Source organism: Neurospora crassa, linkage group III, assembly GCF_000182925.2.
Source record: "Neurospora crassa OR74A linkage group III, whole genome shotgun sequence".
Taxonomy (NCBI): domain Eukaryota; kingdom Fungi; phylum Ascomycota; class Sordariomycetes; order Sordariales; family Sordariaceae; genus Neurospora; species Neurospora crassa.
This window is the reverse complement of record NC_026503.1, coordinates 2820467-2839702: the sequence shown is the minus strand read 5'-3', so window position 1 is coordinate 2839702 and position 19236 is coordinate 2820467. Positions and strand designations below refer to the sequence as shown.

The following is a 19236-nucleotide window of genomic DNA, read 5'->3' as shown; positions in this document are numbered from 1 at the left end:
GGAGCTCTAGCTTCCATCCAGGAGCCCCCTCCCCCCCTCGTCTGCGCCGCGATCCGACCCGTGGACATCGGACAGGTGGGGGGGTCAAGTGTACCCGGGCCGGTTCTTTTGACGCCGGGAATCGGCAGTGCGCAGTTCACACAAGTTCACATGCCCGCTGGGGCTGAAAGAAGTCGCTGGCAGGAGCTGACTGGTTCCTTGCGCTAGCGTGTAGCGGCTCAAGGTTGGTTCCACGCTCAGGTCCCACTGCTCCGAAAAGTTTAATGGTGTCGCACCCGAGCTCCAGTGCAACGTCCGCCCGTAACCCGACTTGAAGCTTGCCTCAACCACCTATTTCACCACAACATCACGGCAGATCATCAGAACCTACCATCAGAAGCCTAGACTAGTAGAGTACCCACCCCAATCTCCACACGGATATCACAACGCAAATCCATCTCGACCGCCTGATAAAAGAACCAGACCTCTGTATTGATTATCAAGAGAAGGGGAAAGAACACCCCCAAGCAACACCGCGACAATGGACTTCGCCGCCCTCATGTCCAAAGAGATCGCCAAGGCAAAAGGCACCACCAGCAACACCACCACCTCCAGCAAACCAACACCATCAACCATCAACACAACAAAGGATACTAACACCAAACCCGACTCAATAGCCGCAGGAGCAGGACCCGGAGCCGGAGGAGAGGGTGCCGCCGCCGCCGCCGCCACCGCCACCCCGAAATTCATCTCCCGCCGCGAAGCCGAAGCCCAACGTCAGGCCGCCTACCTAGCCGAGCAAAAGCGACTCGAGGAAGAACGCGCCGCCAAAGCCGCGTTGAAGCGCAAGCGCGAAGAAGACGCCATAGAAGAAGCCAAAGCGCGCGAGGAGAAGAAACGTCGACTAGCCGAGGAATCACGCGCCCGCCGCCTAGCCAAAGAAGCCGAAGAAGAGCGCGCCCGCCGCAAGCGTCTCGGTCTTCCCGAGCTACCTCCCACCCCTTCCGAATCCGCTGATAAAGAAGGGACGCCCGCCTCCGGCATCGACGATTCCGACCTTGACGACGACGACGATGACAAAGCCCATGATCTGCCCGACGACGAATTAACCTCCAAACTCCGCGCCCTAGGCGAACCCGCCTTCCTCTTCGGCGAATCGCACCTCTCTCGCCTGCGACGCTATCGCAAGGCCGCCGGCCTCGGCGCTTTGGGATTGCCCATGGGCCCCATCACCACCTCCTTGCTCCCCGTCGCTGAAAAGGACATGAAAGTCCCTGCCTCCTCGGCCGAAATCCCTCCTGCCACCGACCGCAAAGCGCGCCGCTACCTGTTCCGTCAACTAGCTTCTTACTTTAACATGGTCCTCCGCGAATGGGAACTCGCTCTGGTCAAGGAAGACAACGCGGACACGTTTGCGGGGCAAGCGGCGCGGAACGCCATGGTGCAGTCGAAAGAAACCATGCGCCCTCTTTTCCGCAAGTTTGAAAAGGGGGATCTGGAGAAAGATATCTTGGAGGCGATTGTGGAGATTGTGAGGGCGGCGCAGGAGAGGAGGTATGTGGATGCCAATGATGGGTATCTGAGGTTGAGTATCGGTAAGGCGGCGTGGCCGATTGGTGTGACCATGGTGGGTATCCATGAGAGAAGTGCTAGAGAGAAGCTGCATGATGGAGAGAGGGGACATATCATGGGTGGAGAGGTGACGAGGAAATATCTGCAGAGTATCAAGCGGTGTTTGACGTTTGCGCAGGTGAGGTGGCCGCCGGAGGATATTAGGCAGTTGATGGGTTAGTCTAGCGGGGGAGTAAGATTTGAAGAATTGCCATATTCGATCAGGGGAGGGGGGTGGGGGAAGGAAGGGCAAGGGAAGAAAACAGTGGCCGTGATACCCATATTGATTTTAGAGACGATAATTGGACCAAGTCTGACACTCAGAGCTCGGGAAACAAACCCCGGGTATGAAATTATATCTTCAGCTTGGAGTAAATGTTCTTCATTGATTGTGTGTACCTAGAATAATCATGAAGGCTTTCAAGCTACATCCCTCTGTTCGTGAACGCCAGTAGCATAACAATGTAGGAAAAAATCTCCGGTCAAGTGATACCGCCCGGAACACTAGACCGTCCAAGTTTTCATTGCTTCATGACTTATCATTGCGACTGATCTTAGGCAGCGTTTCAACTTTTATCTTTTCCCACCTAAGAATACTGTTCACGGCTCCAGCGAACCTTATTCCTGCCTGATACTAGGGGAATCCCTAGATAGGTCCTGACGGCCTCCTTATTGAGATCGGGATCCTAGGCCAAGCTCACAGTGTCATCCGTGGTCATGCTGAACGGAATGTCGTTCATCCCTCCAGGCTTGCGAGAACCTTTTACTTCAAGATCGGCAGCCATGATGTTCATGCGCCGGATTCTGTCAAGGGCTTGTTTCTCGTAATTCTCCAAGGTCTGGAGTGCCTTTGACTGCATTTGCTGTCTAGAGTCTGTGGAAATTGGGGTGATAGACTTCATTGTTATAGGAAAAAAGTCTGGTCAGCACAAAAAAAAAGCACTGCGCTGGAGAAATAGAGGCAGGTAAGGTAGTAACATACCTTGTTGATGGCATCGATCCGAGCGTTCAGCTTCCCGTCTTTGATCATGGTAAACAGCTCGTCCTCGATCGAGGGGCCCGGTCCGTTAAAGGCCTTCTGCATTGTGTCCAGCCTGACGCAGGAGAAGGGTTTAAGGTACTGGACGATGGACTTGGTGCGGATGTCGGCGTACAGCTTGGGCACGTGCTTTTGCAGGTAAATATCGAGGAGGTAGTCTGGTCGATATGACTCCAGTATCTCTATGCACGCCGCATACCTGCCGTTCACAAATTGTGTGATCGCCCGGCGTATGTGTGGTTCTCGTTGCAAAAACTCGCGGAAAGAGTCATTGTCCAAAAGGTTGGCCTGCAGCTCGTGCCTATCCATGGTAGCAAGCGCCAACAGACCGCCGTAGATGGCAACGTCGTTCGGGCTGGCAATCTGGTTGTAAATCTCGGGAGGCACGCCGGAGCTGGCTTCGACAAAGCAAAACGCCGCCTCTTTGTAGCGTTCCTGACCTAGCGCCGCGATGCCATTCGCAATCTTGCTGTACGTTTTGAGGGCTTTGGCTTTCGGGTCGGAGTCGTTTACCGAATTGAGGGGCTTCAGGTGATTGCCGATGGATTTCCAGTCGCGGCGTTCAATTGCCACTCGGACAAGGAGCTTCCCAAGGTCGACAAGCTGTTCTGTCGAGCTAACCTCCGTCCTCATCTTCCAAAAGCTATCCATGGCAGCCTCGACATCGCCGATGGCTTCAAAGTGCTTCCCTAGATCCTCGTTGCCCATCTGTAAGAAAAAATTGCAAAAGTGCATCAGCTTAGTATCGTGGTTCTCAACTCTTGTCCGGTGGCACATGAAGAACATACCCTGATGCTTTCTTTGATCAAGTTGTTCTTATAACCTTGAAGCTCGGCTTGTAGATGAGCCGTAGTGTCTCGATTCTCCTTTTCCTTGGATTCCATCCATGCCTTATCCAACAAGGCTTCGGGCTCGTTGGGAGCTGCTTGGAAGAGGGAGTTGACTGCCATTTGGTACCTGAGAATGTCGCTGCCAGCCTTGGCCTCCTGTACAGCAGCTTTGAGTGCATCGACACATAGCGGTACCGAGCTCCTGCCAATATGAAAAAGACGTTCGAACCGTGTACGTCCTGGATACTTCAAGTCAGATATGAATATGTACGCCTGTGCTTTGGGGAGGAAATGTATACCTTTGTAATTCTGTATGTAAAGATCAAGGTCGAATTTTGGCGTCTCTGCAAACAGAGCAAACAATTAGCACAGGTGATCACAAAAAATCGGCAAGTATGACCTAAAGCTGAGAAAAGAGGATGATATCTGAACACAAGGGTCTATGCTGGAAGAGGGATGTTGTGAGAATTACCTTTGACGATGACGCCGCCTTGATCCTCAATAGCCGTGAAGAAGGCTAATTTGCGGTCGTCCATGTTGCTAGATTCGGCCGTGAAGCTAGACGTGTTGTCGATATGATATAAGCTAAGCAACCAAAACAATCCAGTGAATAATTGCTGCCGTTATGCTGTCGCTGCAGTGTAGGGTAGTGGTCGTGAAGCTATCACTCAGTCGTGGCTGATGGAGGGACAAGGGTACCGTGTAGGTTAGGTTGCCTGCGGTGGAGTGGCTTGGTGATGTGAACACAAGTGGAAGCTGAACGAGGTGGGATGCAGGGATGGTGGGGGTCGTTCAACCGATGTCCAGGGGCATGGCCCGGCAGGCACGACAGGGCGGGGTAGCTGGTTCGCAATGTGGGGCCGATAATCCTATGTATCCCACAGGAACGGAATTCTCTCCTTCAGCACCCCCTTCCCAACAGGGTCGAGGTACAGATACCGTACTTATGTATAAATCGCGGGAAATTGAAGTTCGGTGTCATGCAGAAGACGCAGCCTGAGGTTTGAAGCTGAGGTTTGCCAGATGCGTTCTGGCTGTCGAAGAGCATCTACGTAGTTGTTGCGGCACCTTTAATTCTACCTCTACATTCCCCAAGCTCAAAATTCAGAAACCAAATTATACTTTCAGGTTCCTTCGCCAGAAGAAACTTCCGTCACTCAAGTTCAAATTGTAACGAAACCTCAAACGACTTGTAGAGAACGAAAGTCAACCTTCACTACTAGTACATAACTTTGGCGAGCCGCATCCACTGCCCACTACAACATATTGACTTGCCCGATAAGGTCCCAAGACGCTTCCATACCCTTGAATTATGCGTTTGCGTTGATGCCTTCGGATGCGCGACATGAGTTGAGGGCTGCTGTTCACTGCCGAAGCTGAACGACAATCTTGGTTCTCGTGACCGTCTTTTACTGCTGTCGAGGATCCCCAAGATGTATCAAGTCCGTTGAAGGACAACTAGACACTTGAATGTCGGTGCTTGTTCAAATTGATAACGTGGAGTTGCAGGTTGTCCCCCGAGACAAAGTCCATCAGTCAAGTTTACCTACACTGTACATACCCCGAAGGTGTGTGCCGTCGTGATAGCCTAGTTGCTAACATCGCAGGCATTCCGATAGGAACCTTTCCGTGAGACTACCAAGTCAACTACCAGGGCTCGAGGAGTGTAGTAACGTCAGAGAGGATGGTCGTCCCCGTTCTCTTCTCAGCAAATTGCCGTCAGATCACGTTTTGATACCACGATGCTGAAGATCGTCATCCCATTTGACCCTGTGTCCTGGAAGCTCGATCCTCGCGGCTTGGGATCTTGGCGTTCAATGGTGTTTCGGTTTAGTTTAGACCGAATAGGGGCATCTTGTACATACTTTGGCGGTGGAACCATGCTCACCATGCTATGCCTGCGGCGAAACTGTCGGCAAATACCATGGCCATGATGGAGTAATGTACATGACAAAGAGTTGTAGTGTATCAGTATGGGATGCGGCGAAGGATGAAAAGCTCGACCGACATATTTTCCCCGAGATCGTCAACAGAAATTCCTACCTAGTGCAAGCCGACGCACTGGGAGATCCATTCACGATAACATATCTCCAGGTGAGCCAAGCCATACGAACCACGCATTTACGGCGTGGATATGTACAAACCATACGACGATGTGGTCTCCTAGTCAGTGCTAGTGCTGCACCGTTCCCCGGCACTAAATCTGCCCAGTTAGTCATTCTTTCCCCTGTGCTTTTGTGAGGTCTGGACAGAGCATGTCTCGGTCGAGTTTGAAGTCTTTTGGACTGAGACGGCACACAATATGGGCAGGGAACGGAACAAACTGAGGTTTGCAAGCGCGGTAGACCTGCCACTCCCGTAGTATGAGTGAGGGAAGCAGAAGCTTGTCGTTGTCTGCTTAGTTGTCAAGGTCTTGTGAAGGCGTTTATGGTGAGGTTTACCCAAGAGCCCACCATCTCTGCCATCCCACCCTCACTAGATCGAATGCTAAAACATGAGTGGGACTAATCGCGAATAGGCCGTTTTGTGGTTTGTGGTTTGCACATCGTGAAACAAACCAGATCCAAATGCCTGCGCAGATACGACACCTTTGTATTTTTGATTTTTGTGATATGGGTCGATACGCAGAAGGAGTCCTGGAGATGCATTGGACGAAAAGAGAAAGTGTCCTTGTGCGCATCTACAGATAGCGGAATAGCCTGCTACATTGCCAAGGGAAGCCAAGCGTGCGTTCTCGTATATGAACTCATGAAGCTCAATGGTGTCATGTCTTTTGGTCTTTGGAAACGGGCGCTGTCACTGAAGTGCTTGACATTTTCGGTGGGGAGTAAAAAGATACCTACGGGGGATCGAGGGGCGGAAAAGTGCGTGTGGGCTGGTGAGCGAGGTGGGATGCGGCGGAAGCTTGACCGTAAAGGTACCTTTACGGAAAACCCAATGCTTCCGCAGTGTACTTGGGGGGTTCTGGGCGCCAAGGCTTCCTTTCCCCCCTCTTTATCCCCTCTAAAGAGGGGGCGCGGAAAATTTGGGACAGCAATTAAATATGGGACACTCCACATACAAATTTACTAGCAAAGTAACCCATCTATATACTCAACACCCATATTATATATTGAAATTTATTAATACAACGTCGTTAGGAAGCCCAGTAGACTACCCAAATAGGAAGAGTATATATATAATAAGAGATCTAATAATTTATTTTATCTATTTAAGTACGTTATAGTATTGTGCGTATAGCCAATTGAACTCCCTCTTTGCTTGTACATACTTTAGACTTCCTCCTCCTACTTTAACGAGGCTTACCCCGGCCGTTACCCGCTTAAATACCTTATTCTAAGTCGGACTGTACCTTCGATTAATAGTTTTATTGTACTTCCCTATATAGTATCCTCAAATCTGCGTTCTCGTAAGAGGAGGGGAGTTATAGGGGTAATTACTAAAGAGGGATTATTAGATCTAAGTAATAAGGTTATATTAATAGTAGGGGGTATACGCTATTTAAACTTCTTCTTAGGAGTTAGTATAATTAGGAATTTAATTAATTAGGTAGTTGGCTAACCGGCTAGCTCAATCCTCCTCTTACTAAGTAGAAACTCCCCACCTTCCTTATCCTCACCGTTACCCTCGTCCTTATCCTCCTCCTCGTTATTAACTTTCTCCCCTATTACTATAGCAATATCATCCTTATAGAGATCTTCAATAAGAATCTTATCCATCTCATCCTCGAATTATATTTATATATAGGGGTCTTTAATAATTTGAGAGAAGGTTTCTAATTAGGACTGGGACTAGGACTAGGCGGCTAGCTGGCGGCTAGTAATAATTCTAATATCCTCCTTATTATTAGAAATAACTAGTAGGGGGTACTTTATATAATATTAGGCTTACTAATATACTAGCAATTTACCCTCCTTATCGATTTAATAAGGGAAATTCTCCTTTATATTAAGTATATTATTATTATAAACGGGTATATATTCTTATTAGTAATCCTTCTTATATTTTTTAAACTACGTAGTCTATATAACCTTCTTTAGCTTACTACCCTCTATATCCTTCCTCTATTGGTCTTTAAACTGTTTTTATATAATACTATTAATCTTTTTTATAGTTCGCTTTTAACGTTTTATTTCGTCTTATATCTCTCGTTGAACTCTCTTAATTACCTTAGTATTAAACTCGTTTTTTGAAAGTGATAGAGATATACTACTATTGGGAATTTTATATACTTTCCTCCTTATTCGACGGTCGAAGTTGGCTTCTCTTTCGTAGTTATATTAGTAATGTTTTTAAATTTTATTATAATTAAGAATCGCTTTTCAAGTAACTTAGAATATATAAGGGTAGTTAATACGGGTAGAAGAATTGAACGTATAAGAATAACGATTAGTAATACGGTTAATAATTTTAATAGCCTTCTTAAAGCGGTCCTTATATAGTATTATAAAGGGATAAGTAGGGTTGAGTTCAAAAGAGCGTTGCTTAGCTTTAATCTGTAACAATACCCTTTATTTATTAATTAGCTAAAGATTAGTATCTTTAAATCTATTTATAATATTATAGATTATAAAGTTATTAGTAATAATCTTATTAAACTTTCTAACGAACGTTGTACAATTGAAGTTATATTCCCCTTGTTATATAAATTTACGAAGAGCCTTCTAGTAATAGGATTTAAATAAGGAGAAAATTTTTATATTAAGCGGTTGTATAATATAGGTAGAGTGTGGCGGTAAAGCGAGGATTTGAATATCGAATACTTTAATATATTATTTAACTGTTATATTACAATAGTTATTAAACCTATTAATTATAAATAATTAATATATAGGGTTTGTATTAGGGAGCCGTCTTTTACTAACACCGGTGTTACGGTTCGCTGGGTTTGCTCAGAAACTCCAAATATCCATTGATGTAATTAATAATATTAAAGTAAGAAAGCGAGATGCAGGAAGGAAGATGGGCGGCCATTGGCCGGCCCAGACAAGGGTCCTTTTATGCTAGGTCCCTGGTCTAGGCGGGGCCTACCCTAGCTTGCAGGGCGGGCGCCCCACTTCCCGACAGCCGCCTGCCAATGGCAGCCGACGGTCCTACGCTCAACTATGGTACTGGATTGGGCATGGCCCAGTCGAGCTGTATGCCAGCTTAGCACCCTACTCTATAGCTAATCGTATATATCCGGTAATAAGTCCCGGCTCACATATAAAAGACTACTGTCCTTAGTAGTACCTCAATCCTTCTTATGCCTAGTCCCTCTCCTTATAGTAATCCTAGCAATACCCTTCTTTCCTTTTGTAGGCCGTCTACTATGTCTTTCCCAATACTCGGTAATTAATTGTCGGGCATTTTTTAATTGCTCCTCTGTTTGCCACTCGTTGTCCTTATTGCTATACCCTTTCTACTTAATCTAGTATTTTATTTTCCCTCCTCTCAACTCCTTATAGGTTATTACCCTTTTTACTTTATACCGGGGGCCTAGCTCGGGTTCGGAGTCTTCTTAAGAGTCTTCAACGGGTCCTAGAAGCGGGGGAACGTATTAGAAGGGATCTTCTTCCCGGGGTACTCTCTTAAGGTATGTAATTGAAATTACTAGGTAAATTCCCTTTATAGTATAGGGAAGGTCGAGTTTGAATACTAGTTCTCCGACCTTTTTGATAACTTTGAAGGGACCGATACGTTATTAGGAAAACTTTTGAGAGGGACGATCCTGCAAATAGTATCCGTAGTAGAGCTTTAGGAAAACCCTATCCCTAACTTTGATATTTATGGGCTTATAATTAGGGTTGTAGAAACGTTTGGCTTTAGCGGTAGCGAAGTCTATAGCGAGCCTAGCTTCTTCCCGAATATAGTCGCGGATAGTAGGGTTGTACTCTTGTGAGGTAGTGGGGTTACTAAGGGATTCTAATAGTCTTTGTAAGCGATATCCGAATAGGTATTCGTATAGGGAAGCCTTAATAGCTTCGATATATACGCTATTAAGATTCTATTGTAGGGATGGTAGTAATAATAATTAAGTATCGTCGGGGTAATCGAAAACGTAGAAGCGGATAGCGATTTTAATAGATTAGTTTTTACGCTTTAATACGCTATCTCCCTATAGGTAGTAGGCGGTTATTATAAGTAGTTTAATACCTAAAGCCTTTTATATACTTTATTAGAAATTAAAGGTAAATTTCTTATCCTAATTAAAGATAATTCTTAAAGGGAGTCCCCAATCCGATAAGATTAGGGATCGTACAAATGTAGTGCCTTATTCCTTAACTGTATAAGTTGAGTGTCTAGGGATTAATAGTAATTACTTAAATATAATATTAGTAGTGGGTATAAGGGTATCGAAGACGTTGTAGCTAAGTAGCTTCTATAGAGAGTTTATAGCTAGTATTAGTAGTAGTCCGACTATAAAGTTAATAGTTATCGTTCGTATAGGGAGGGCGCTATTGAATTTGGGATAAATAGGTTGTAAACCTCCTATAGGGGGGGAGCGATCGGTTTAGTTAAAGTTATAGGACGGGCAGTTTCGTATATATTTCTTAATTAAGTAATTTTTATTAATAATAGAAAATCCTTTTAGGTCGTAAAGTATTCTATTTTGGCCGAAATAGTATTTTTCGTCGTATACCAATTCTAGGACCTTCTACATATAGTTATAGGGAATACAAAGGGTTTTTAATCTATTTGGCTAGTTGGTATAGATTATACTATCGGTTATAAAGAACGGGTAGCCCGGCTAGCGAAAAGAGGCAACGTCTTCGTTATCCAACCTAAAGTCCTTTAAATCGTTAATAATAACAGTATACTTCTTATCCTTACAATAGGCGGCTACAAATTAGTCCTTCTAATTATTATCCAATATAACTTCAGTAATAACGAGCAGTACTTAATCGATGGCTAGCTAAACGTCGTTTAGAACTAAGGTACCTTCTAGATATAGCTATACATTATCTATAGTCCTTAATTAATTTAAAGCGTCGAGTACAAAATTTAATTTGCTAGGTAAATAATATATTTTAATATTGTATTAGGATAGGTAAATAGATGTATTAATTAAGCGGCGATTATCCCTATCCGTAGAGGAGGTGCAAAAGGATCTTTGCTCAATAATGCCCTTTATTGTCGAATAGTCGGTAAGGACAATAATAATCTTATTATAGGAGTAGATATACGTTCGAAGCCTTTTTACAGCCTAAATTAGGTAAGCAACTTCTAATTCGGAGGGTCTATATTGTGTCTCGGCGTTGGTTAGGCATTTACTAAGGAATAGTATAGGCAAGATTTAATTTGCGGGGATTTGCGAGCTAGGCTCCTATATATAGTCCTCTTTTAAGTAGAAGAGTATAACGCCAAATCCCTTCTTAATAGAGTTATCGATTTGGAAGAAGGTTTGTTTATTAGGGTTGAAGTAGTAAAGTATAGCTCTACTATAGATTTCGGACTGGATGGCTTCAAATAAGGTTAATTCGTCCTTTATTAGTATAAATTTTATTTGGGAGTAATAAGTAGTACGCTTCGCTAGCTTACTATTAATAATAGCGCCTTCTATACGGCCTGCTACAAACAATTATACTTTTCGTCGCTAGAGAGGCTCTGACAATTGGGCGTAGTAAGGGATTAGGTAGCGTAGGAAACCGGATACGTCTAGGTACTATTCGAGAGCCTTTAATTAATTAGGGAAAATAAGCTTCTTAAATGTATTAACGCGCTACTAGGTATTCCAAAGCCCTAGGCTATCTACCCGGAAGCCTAGGAGTTCAACGTTAGAATACCCTAAAAATAATTTTTTAGAGGAAAGAGAGATATTCCTAAAGGTAAATAAATTAAAGATAGTTGTGAAATAGGCTATATAATCCTCCCAAGTATTGGAGATAATAATAATATTATCGATATAGGTACGGCAATAGTTTTTATAGTTGTAAAGCAATTGGTCTATAAATCTCTATATATACGCCGGTATATTTCGAAAACCTATTTATATTATTATAGGGGCCTCCAAACCCCTATAGGTTATAAGGGTTAGGCGGTCCCGGTACGAAAGTTATATTCTAAATTAGTAAAAGAAAGTAATAGCGTTTATAATAGCAACGAAGCGCTTTCCGTATATAAAAGCGATAACCTTGTCCTACAACGGGAGGAGATAATTATCGGGGACTGTTAGGCTATTAATAACCCTTATATTAATAACGGAGCGACCCTTTTATTTCCTATCTCTTATTTCCTTCTAAACGACAAATATAAGGTATACGAATAGCATAACCCTAATAATTTACTACATCTTACTTTACTTATAGAGGGCGTCGAAAACTTCGTCGATAATAGTTTGCTCTTTCTTACTTAGGGGGTACATCCTTATAGCGACCTTCTGGTTCTACTATCCTTCCACTAGGGGCATACATATATATTCCTCTTCTAGTATATTTACCAACCCTCCTTCAATTTAGAGTAATAAGTACGATCCTACTAAATCTTCGAACTCTCTAGTATAATTTAAATCGTTGGTATAAATATAAATACCCTCCTTTATTACGACTTCGGGACCGTCTATATAGATACTTAAAGTTAAATGCTTTTTTGGAACGGCGGGTACTTTTATCGAGTCTCCGACTAAGGCTTAGGTTAGTATTAGATTAGCGGATCGTTAACTTCGTACGGCGGCTTTAATAATTAGGGTTAAGTTTATTTTAAGGTTAATTAGGGGAATATAATTAATTATTACGTACTTAATTGCTTTATTAATAGTAATTCTAAGGTCTTTGTTGAGGGCGTTAAATATTTGGATAGAGAAGGCGACGGTCTTAATTTTATTCCAATTGCTTATAAAGTACCTACTATCCTTATACTCTTCAATATAACCAACATACTATTTTTTGGGTATAATTCGAATATTATAAATAGAATTCTTAAATAGGACTAGTTTGGGGGACTTATAGTTAATTACCGCGTTAATAATACTATCGTTGCCTAAATTGAATATAAAGTTCCAGCTTTTTAGTAGGGGCTTATAATAAATAGGTACTATCGCTTCTTTACTAAATTGGAGGATAGTCTTTTTTAATACTATAACCTTCTTTATATATTTTACAGAGTGTCGTTGGACGTTGAAAGGTACTACTAACGGTCCTATATTGGGGAAGGTAATATATTCGGTATTATAATCGATATTTATTTAATAGGGATAGAGAAACGAATTTACTAATAGAAGATTTAGTTGTAGCTTATCTATTACCTATCCGGTTGTACGGATCTTAATTAGATTAGGCTTACCGTTAATTGTTCCTTCAAAATACAATATAAAGGTTACCTATTCGGTAAACTTTAGAGACCGGCCGTTTACCCCTCGGATTTTAGTAATGTATTTTATTAAAATTGAGTATTCGAACGTTAATAGGAAATTTCAACTAATAATTGTCTTCGCAATGCCTAGATTTATATAAATTTCGGTTTCTTCTACTTTAGGTAAAGTTCTAACTATAATACGAAGGTAGGTATAATTTAAGAGAGGCCCTTTAAAGATTTCTTTATCCTTATAGACCGGTACTTTGATTACTAGCAGTCCGTCGGCGGGAGATGTTAGCTTCCGAGGAGAGGGACGCCTATACCCTACTTTAATATCGGTGTAAGTATTAATATAATTAAATAAGGTATTTCGGGAAGGGAATACCTCTAGGTAGTATATATATATTTTATACGAGGGGGCGATTGCGGAGGGCGTATATAATTACTTATATATTAGACACAATTTTATATAGCGGCGTTTTACCTTTATTAAGGGGAATTCTTTATAATAGCAAGTATATTTTAATTTGCTACTAGAATTAGAATTAATTACATTTACCACATAGAAGATACTAGCACCGTTAGTAGAATTGGAATTTCCTAATAAAACCGAGATATTACTAGCGTAAGCAATTTAGTTATCTTCCAAATCCTAATTAACTTCCTTATTATTTATATTATTAATATAGTAAGTTCTATCCCTACAGTTATTGTAATAATTGTAGTTGTTATATTAATTATAATTGTTATATTAATCGTAATTATTATAGTAATTACAGTTATTATAACGGTTATAATTATCCTATTAATTGTAATTATCGCGTCGATTATAGTTGTCGTAGCAATTATCGCATCGAGGGCCCTAACTAGTACAATTATTTTAATTTTACTCGTATTAATTAGCGGGGATAACTACCTCGACCTTTATAGCGGTACCGGTAATCTTCTAGCGAACGTATAAGTATCGCTCCCGGGCAGCCGCTAATAAAATTGCCTTAATACCTTCGGTTTCCACCAAATACTCGGCGAATGTACCCTTCTTACTAGGGGGGTTAAAGTATTACTTAATTTTAAGGTCTATACTAATTTAGATCTAAATTATAATACTATGCCAATTTTCGCCAATACAATAGAAAATACCTATTGCACGAACGTAACGGAATTTGCGCTAGATGAATTAGAATAAGGTATTTTCATTGCAAACGATATCCTTAAATTTAAGGCAATCCTCGGTAAACTTTCTAGTTGCAGTAGCGGAATTGGGTAAGAAGTAATTAATTAGTATTTTAAGTACAAATTCGAGGCTATTCTAATGAAGATACTTTCGTCTAAGGGGGTCGATTTCGTTACTCCACTACAATATAGCGGCACTACTAAGTAGGGTAGAAAAGTATTGTATAATTTACTTCTCGGTATTAGCGGTAGTATTTTTATTTTCGAAAAACGAGAGGAGGCGTTTACGAAAGAGGAAGGCGTCCGTATAGACTAGTATCTTACTATTAGTAACTATACTAATATCATTCGGGTCGGCGTAGAAAGGGACGAATTGTCTAATATCTTCGCGTTTCAGCCTAAAGTCAGACTTTTGAAAATTGGAGGAGTATCTAATATCGATAGTACTAGTACGATAACGATCATCAAATTCGTCTTTAGGGTCTCTATTTCTACTAGGGGGACCGCTTCTAAAGGGACTACCACCGGGAGGGGGCCGAGGAGAAGGAGTATTTCTATCCTTGGAGTTAGAACTATCGGGATTAGGGTCGCTACAGCTACAACGGCCTAATTTATAGCGTTTATCGCAACGAACCTTCTTAATTTTACAGTATTTCTTATAGCGGTGCTTATACTCCGAATTGCTTAAATCCGACTCCTTAAAGTTCGAGTTTAATAATAGGTCGCTATTATTCTTTAACTTAGGGGGTTTACCGCTTCCGTTGCCCTAATTCGAAGTCTTAGGGCTAGAAGCTCGGGTTCTTTTGGTTTAGTCGATTATAACGCGGACCTTTGTAGCCAACTTCTTTTAAAGCTAAGTAGTAGCTTCGAGGTGCCCTTAGAGCTCAGCTAAACGATGGTCCAATGTACGGTTGTTATATTTAAGTAATAGTCGTAAATTGGGGCTAGGGAGTTAATCGTTATCGTAATAAGGGGATAGCCCTAAATAATTATAGCTAGGCGGGGTATATAATTAATAGAGTGCCTCTACCTTATTAATATTTAAGGAAAAGTTGACTAATTTAGCGCGATAGAAGCGGGCGGGGTTAGGGCTTCCGGTATTATCAACTACTGTAGCGTGATACTTATTGGGCTTAATGTTGGATTTAATATTAGGGTACTTATAGTTGGCTACTGGCTTTTCAATCGAATAGAATTCAATAGTAGGAATCTTGGGGCTCACACAAATTATTATTTCCACTAATTTATTAATAACTACTACCTCAGCATTATCGAGGGCCTAATTAATAATAGGGGAATAAGTGCCGGCCTTGCGGAGGTTAGTAATAGAAAGTAACTACTACTTAATAGCCCTAATTATATTAGACATTTTCTCGGCCTAGGCTTCGCTAATATCTATAGATTTAACTATACCTTCAAAACGACAGTCAATTTCAACCTATTCTCTACGAAAGGCCATATCTAAATGGCTAACGTTAGTACTAAGTAGGTTAACTTTTTGATTAATACTATCCAATCCGTTACCTATATTTTTAATTATACTATAAATATTCTAAGAATACTTTAGGTTATCCTTAATATCTAATATAGCATCGTCAATATCTTTATCAAAGTACAATATATCCTTATCTACCTTAGCTTTAAAATTATCGATACGAATATCGATAAGATTAATTTTAGCCGCGTTAATATTAAGCTCGTCCTAGATATTATCGAATTCGCAACCCGTATTTTAATTATAATACTTTATCCGAATAAGTATAAACTAGTTAGTATTCTTATTAGCTAGTAAGTTAAGGGGGGTATTTATATATAGATAGTTATAGCCGGGCGGAGTACCGCTTCTAGTCTAGTAGGACTTCCGAATAGGCGCTACAGTATTAGCTAATAAGGCACGGAGCTTGGGTAAAGTAAATAAGGTAACATTTAACTGGGGTAATAATATTAGAATGGGGTTGAATAGTTTTCGCGGGCTGGGGGTGAAAATTCCGCTAATTAATTCGGCTGGAGGAGGTATAATAGGGGGAAGCATACCAAGAGGGTCGGCCTTATCGGGACTATCCAATAGAAGGGGTATAGCCGGAGTAGCGGGACTATCGCCCGGTCCAACGCTTATAGTACGAGAGTCGTAGTTAAATCGAAGGGTAATTTATTTAATAAGATTCTCGGATATTTCGTAATAAGTTATTTATTTAATAAAGTTAGGAGGAAGCGGCGCCGGATTACCGGGCGGGTCCTCGTTATTAAAAGAACTAGGTATAGGGCTTACTATAGCGACGGGGTTATAGTATAGTATTGACGCTGCGATTACGGAGCCGTATGGATATAAAGTAGGGGGGGAGATCGCTAGGTGAAATTACCGAAGTGAAATCGCTAGAGCGAGGGATACCCGTCGCGTCAAAGGATCACGTCGTACGTACCGAAGTCCGCGGACGCAATAGCTTAGATTAGGGTAGTATAGTTGAAAATCAGCGGTGATAGAGGTGCGTAAGGATCTTACTGAGGGGCCGGAGTACGATCGAATAAAAGCGTGGAGGAAAGGAGGGTAAGTAACTAAAGTAACCGAAGCGGCGATGGTTAGTGAGGGGGTTAATCGCGGGGTCGATACTCGCCGGAGAGAGTTACAGGATCTGACGATCGGTTTGGAAGCGTAAGGCGCGTTGAGGGCGATTAAGCGACTTCCCAATAAAGGGATCGATTGATCAAGAATGGTTTGGTCAATTGGATTTTTTAGTTGCAGCTACCAGATGTTACGGTTCGCTGGGTTTGCTTAGAAACTCCAAATATCTATTGATATAATTAATAATATTAAAGTAAGAAAGCGAGATGCAGGAAGGAAGATGGGCGGCCATTGGCCGGCCCAGACAAGGGTCCTTTTATGCCAGGTCCCTGGTCCAGGCGGGGCCCACCCTGGCTTGCAGGGCGGGCGCCCCACTTCCCGACAGCCGCCTGCCAATGGCAGCCGACGGTCCTACGCTCAACCATGGTACTGGACTGGGCATGGCCCAGTCAAGCTGCATGCCAGCCCAGCACCCTACTCTATAGCTAATCGTACATATCCGGTAACAACCGGTAGTATAATCCTCTAATTAGCGACCGTTAATATTATACTTATATTAATTATAACCGAACTAATTTATAAAGTTGTATTCTATCTTTTCAAAAGTTGGTAATACCTTAAAATTATATAAATTAAAGTACTTTAATTAATCGAAGGTAAGCTTTATATTCGAGAAATTAGTTGGTAATTTTATAAAGCGTATATTACTAGGAAGCTTATTGTTAATAAATTCTTTTATTAAGTTAGTTTTAAAAATAAGGTAAATAGGGATATAATGCCTAATAATATTTATTCTAATAATTAGAGTATATAACTCTTTATTAGCTAGATTAGATATTTCTAACTAATTTAATAATTAGTATAGTAGAAAGTAGAGGGTAAATTGTACAATTAGAAGGGATTTTACTTAATTAAAGGGTATCTCTTATTAACCTTCTTTTTATCCCTTAATTCCTTTAATACAATAACCTTTATGCAACTATTTAACACACAGCCGATACGAGTACTATATTTATTATTATTCTAACGGTTATAAGGAGGGATAGCGGCGGCGATATTTTCGTACTTATTAAACTAGTCGTTTATAGACTCAATATTCAACTCCTAAAAGTAACGTTTGAGATCTACGGCGCAATACGTCGTTAAGCGCAATTCGGGGTAATTAGTAATAAACTTCGTAAATTAGCGTCCGTTAAGCTTAATCGACAGCGGGCTTACCCTTATCGATTATAACCAATTCGTAGCGCGTATTATTATCGATTACAATACGGGGAATCTTCCTTTGAAGTAGAATATTATATATATAACGATAGCCTCCTCCTTAATAAAGGTTAATAATTGTAGGCGCCCCTATAGTTGTAATAATATAGCTAGCTTACTAGTCTCCTATAGTAATTTTGCGTAACGGCCGATTGAGCTACGAGACTTCCTAATTATACGTATAATATCCCTTATTGAAGGTAGCTTCCTATTACTATTACTAAATCTTAAAGAACGATATCGATAGCGCGCGTTAATATACCGTTAGGCGGCAGCTATACCGGCGTAGGGGACGAGGGAGTAATTTACAGGCACTGGCACTAGTAAGTTAACTAACGACTCGATTAATCTATAGATATATAAAATTCTTACTAATTTACAGCTTTACGAGGCAATGCGACGAAAAATGGCAATTGGGCACTATTGTTGGCGTCGTTGTTGTGCGAACTTCACGATGCAAATGAGCGATTTTGCTGGGCGTTAACAGGCAAATGTGCATGGGTTATTTCGGGCACTGTCCCAGATTAAAATGCTGTCCCAAATTTTCCGCGCCCCCTCTTTAGAGGGGATAAAGAGGGGGGAAAGGAAGCCTTGGCGCCCAGAACCCCCCAAGTAATCCCGTCAGAAACCGACGCTTGAAGGTCCCTTCGCTACCGATTCGGCGATGACGGAAAAGGTCTCGCAAGGCTGACTTGCCCTGTGGGGAGTCAAGGAGTCCAAGCAAGCCCGCCGACAGCTTATCGATCGTACAATATACATAATGCTGGTTTGTGGGTTGAACAAGGAAGTTTTGGAGCTCTTATTGGCTTTGCAAAAGAGAACCTGTCCTCCGTTTACATAAAGCGATATGGGACAATGGCAAGGGTATGTGACGCCACACCAGCCTCTGATGGGTATCCCTCTCTATCTCCCCGAAGGCCTTTGAGACCGGAAGATAGGCCTTGAAGATCAAAATACCCGATAGTTACGCTTTGGCTCTGTTGTATCAGATTAGGGCAGATTTGTGCACATATCCAAATGTATCCATACACTACACCAGTCGTTATGTTGTGTGACCGGTCATAGCTGCCTGACTACGTACAAACATGCTGATGGATCGGTTGAATGGAGTCATGGAGCTGCGTGATTTTAGCAAGTCGCGATAGTTTCTTGGCCTTCCACTTGCTGGATGGAGAAGGGGAAAAACTCACCCCTGGGATGCATGGAAGTCGCAGAAAAGGGGTAAGAGATTTCTAACGTAGCATGCTATGTACGTACCGCCCCCCGTGTGTACCATAGTATGCACATGCTTCCACGTAAGGTACCCAGTAAGATGTTTGGAAGAGGCTGATATTGGGAGGAGGGGGAGAAGAAGATCTTGTTTTGTGATATCGCTGCCTACGCCTAATATCTCTTGGTATTGAAGGGCTCCAATCGATCTGTACCGTACTATGTCCGAGTTCATCGCTGAATGACTCTTGGGCGGCTCGTATCAAGCAATGAGATTCTGGTTAGTTCCCATGACGAGATTG

General features: G+C 42.1%; 2 protein-coding genes and 1 non-coding gene across 3 annotated transcripts; 2 read left to right on the top strand and 1 right to left on the bottom strand.

Moving 5' to 3' along the window:
• The first annotated feature begins 287 nt into the window (after positions 1-287).
• On the top strand, positions 288-1893 carry NCU00158 (potassium channel regulatory factor). Its single transcript, XM_951578.2, has 2 exons — positions 288-566; positions 657-1893. The coding sequence occupies exons 1-2, from the start codon at positions 521-523 to the stop codon at positions 1769-1771; spliced, it is 1161 nt and encodes a 386-aa protein (XP_956671.2). The 5' UTR covers positions 288-520; the 3' UTR covers positions 1772-1893.
• csn-1 (COP9 signalosome-1) lies at positions 1864-4354 on the bottom strand. The gene is made up of 5 exons (XM_951577.2): positions 3932-4354; positions 3759-3803; positions 3418-3698; positions 2573-3337; positions 1864-2486 (listed from the first exon to the last, which is right to left on the bottom strand). Exons 1-5 carry the CDS (start codon positions 3993-3995, stop codon positions 2277-2279), a joined length of 1365 nt encoding a protein of 454 aa, XP_956670.2. The 5' UTR covers positions 3996-4354; the 3' UTR covers positions 1864-2276.
• Positions 4355-4602: 248 nt separating this feature from the next.
• On the top strand, positions 4603-5449 carry NCU14116. Its single transcript, XR_897872.1, has 2 exons — positions 4603-5012; positions 5067-5449. It is a non-coding gene; the product is annotated as a ncrg43 (non-coding RNA).
• Positions 5450-19236: the final 13787 nt, after the last annotated feature.

Excerpts from the sequence above, each read along its gene's own strand:
- NCU00158 (XM_951578.2), top strand. The coding sequence starts at position 521 with ATGGACTTCGCCGCCCTCATGTCCAAAGAGATCGCCAAGGCAAAAG. Across the intron at positions 567-656 it reads AGAGATCGCCAAGGCAAAAG|CCGCAGGAGCAGGACCCGGA; the intron begins GCACCACCAGCA and ends CCGACTCAATAG.
- csn-1 (XM_951577.2), bottom strand. The coding sequence starts at position 3,995 with ATGGACGACCGCAAATTAGCCTTCTTCACGGCTATTGAGGATCAAGGC. Across the intron at positions 3,804-3,931 it reads AGGCGGCGTCATCGTCAAAG|AGACGCCAAAATTCGACCTT; the intron begins GTAATTCTCACA and ends CTCTGTTTGCAG. Across the intron at positions 3,338-3,417 it reads TGATCAAAGAAAGCATCAGG|ATGGGCAACGAGGATCTAGG; the intron begins GTATGTTCTTCA and ends TTTTTCTTACAG.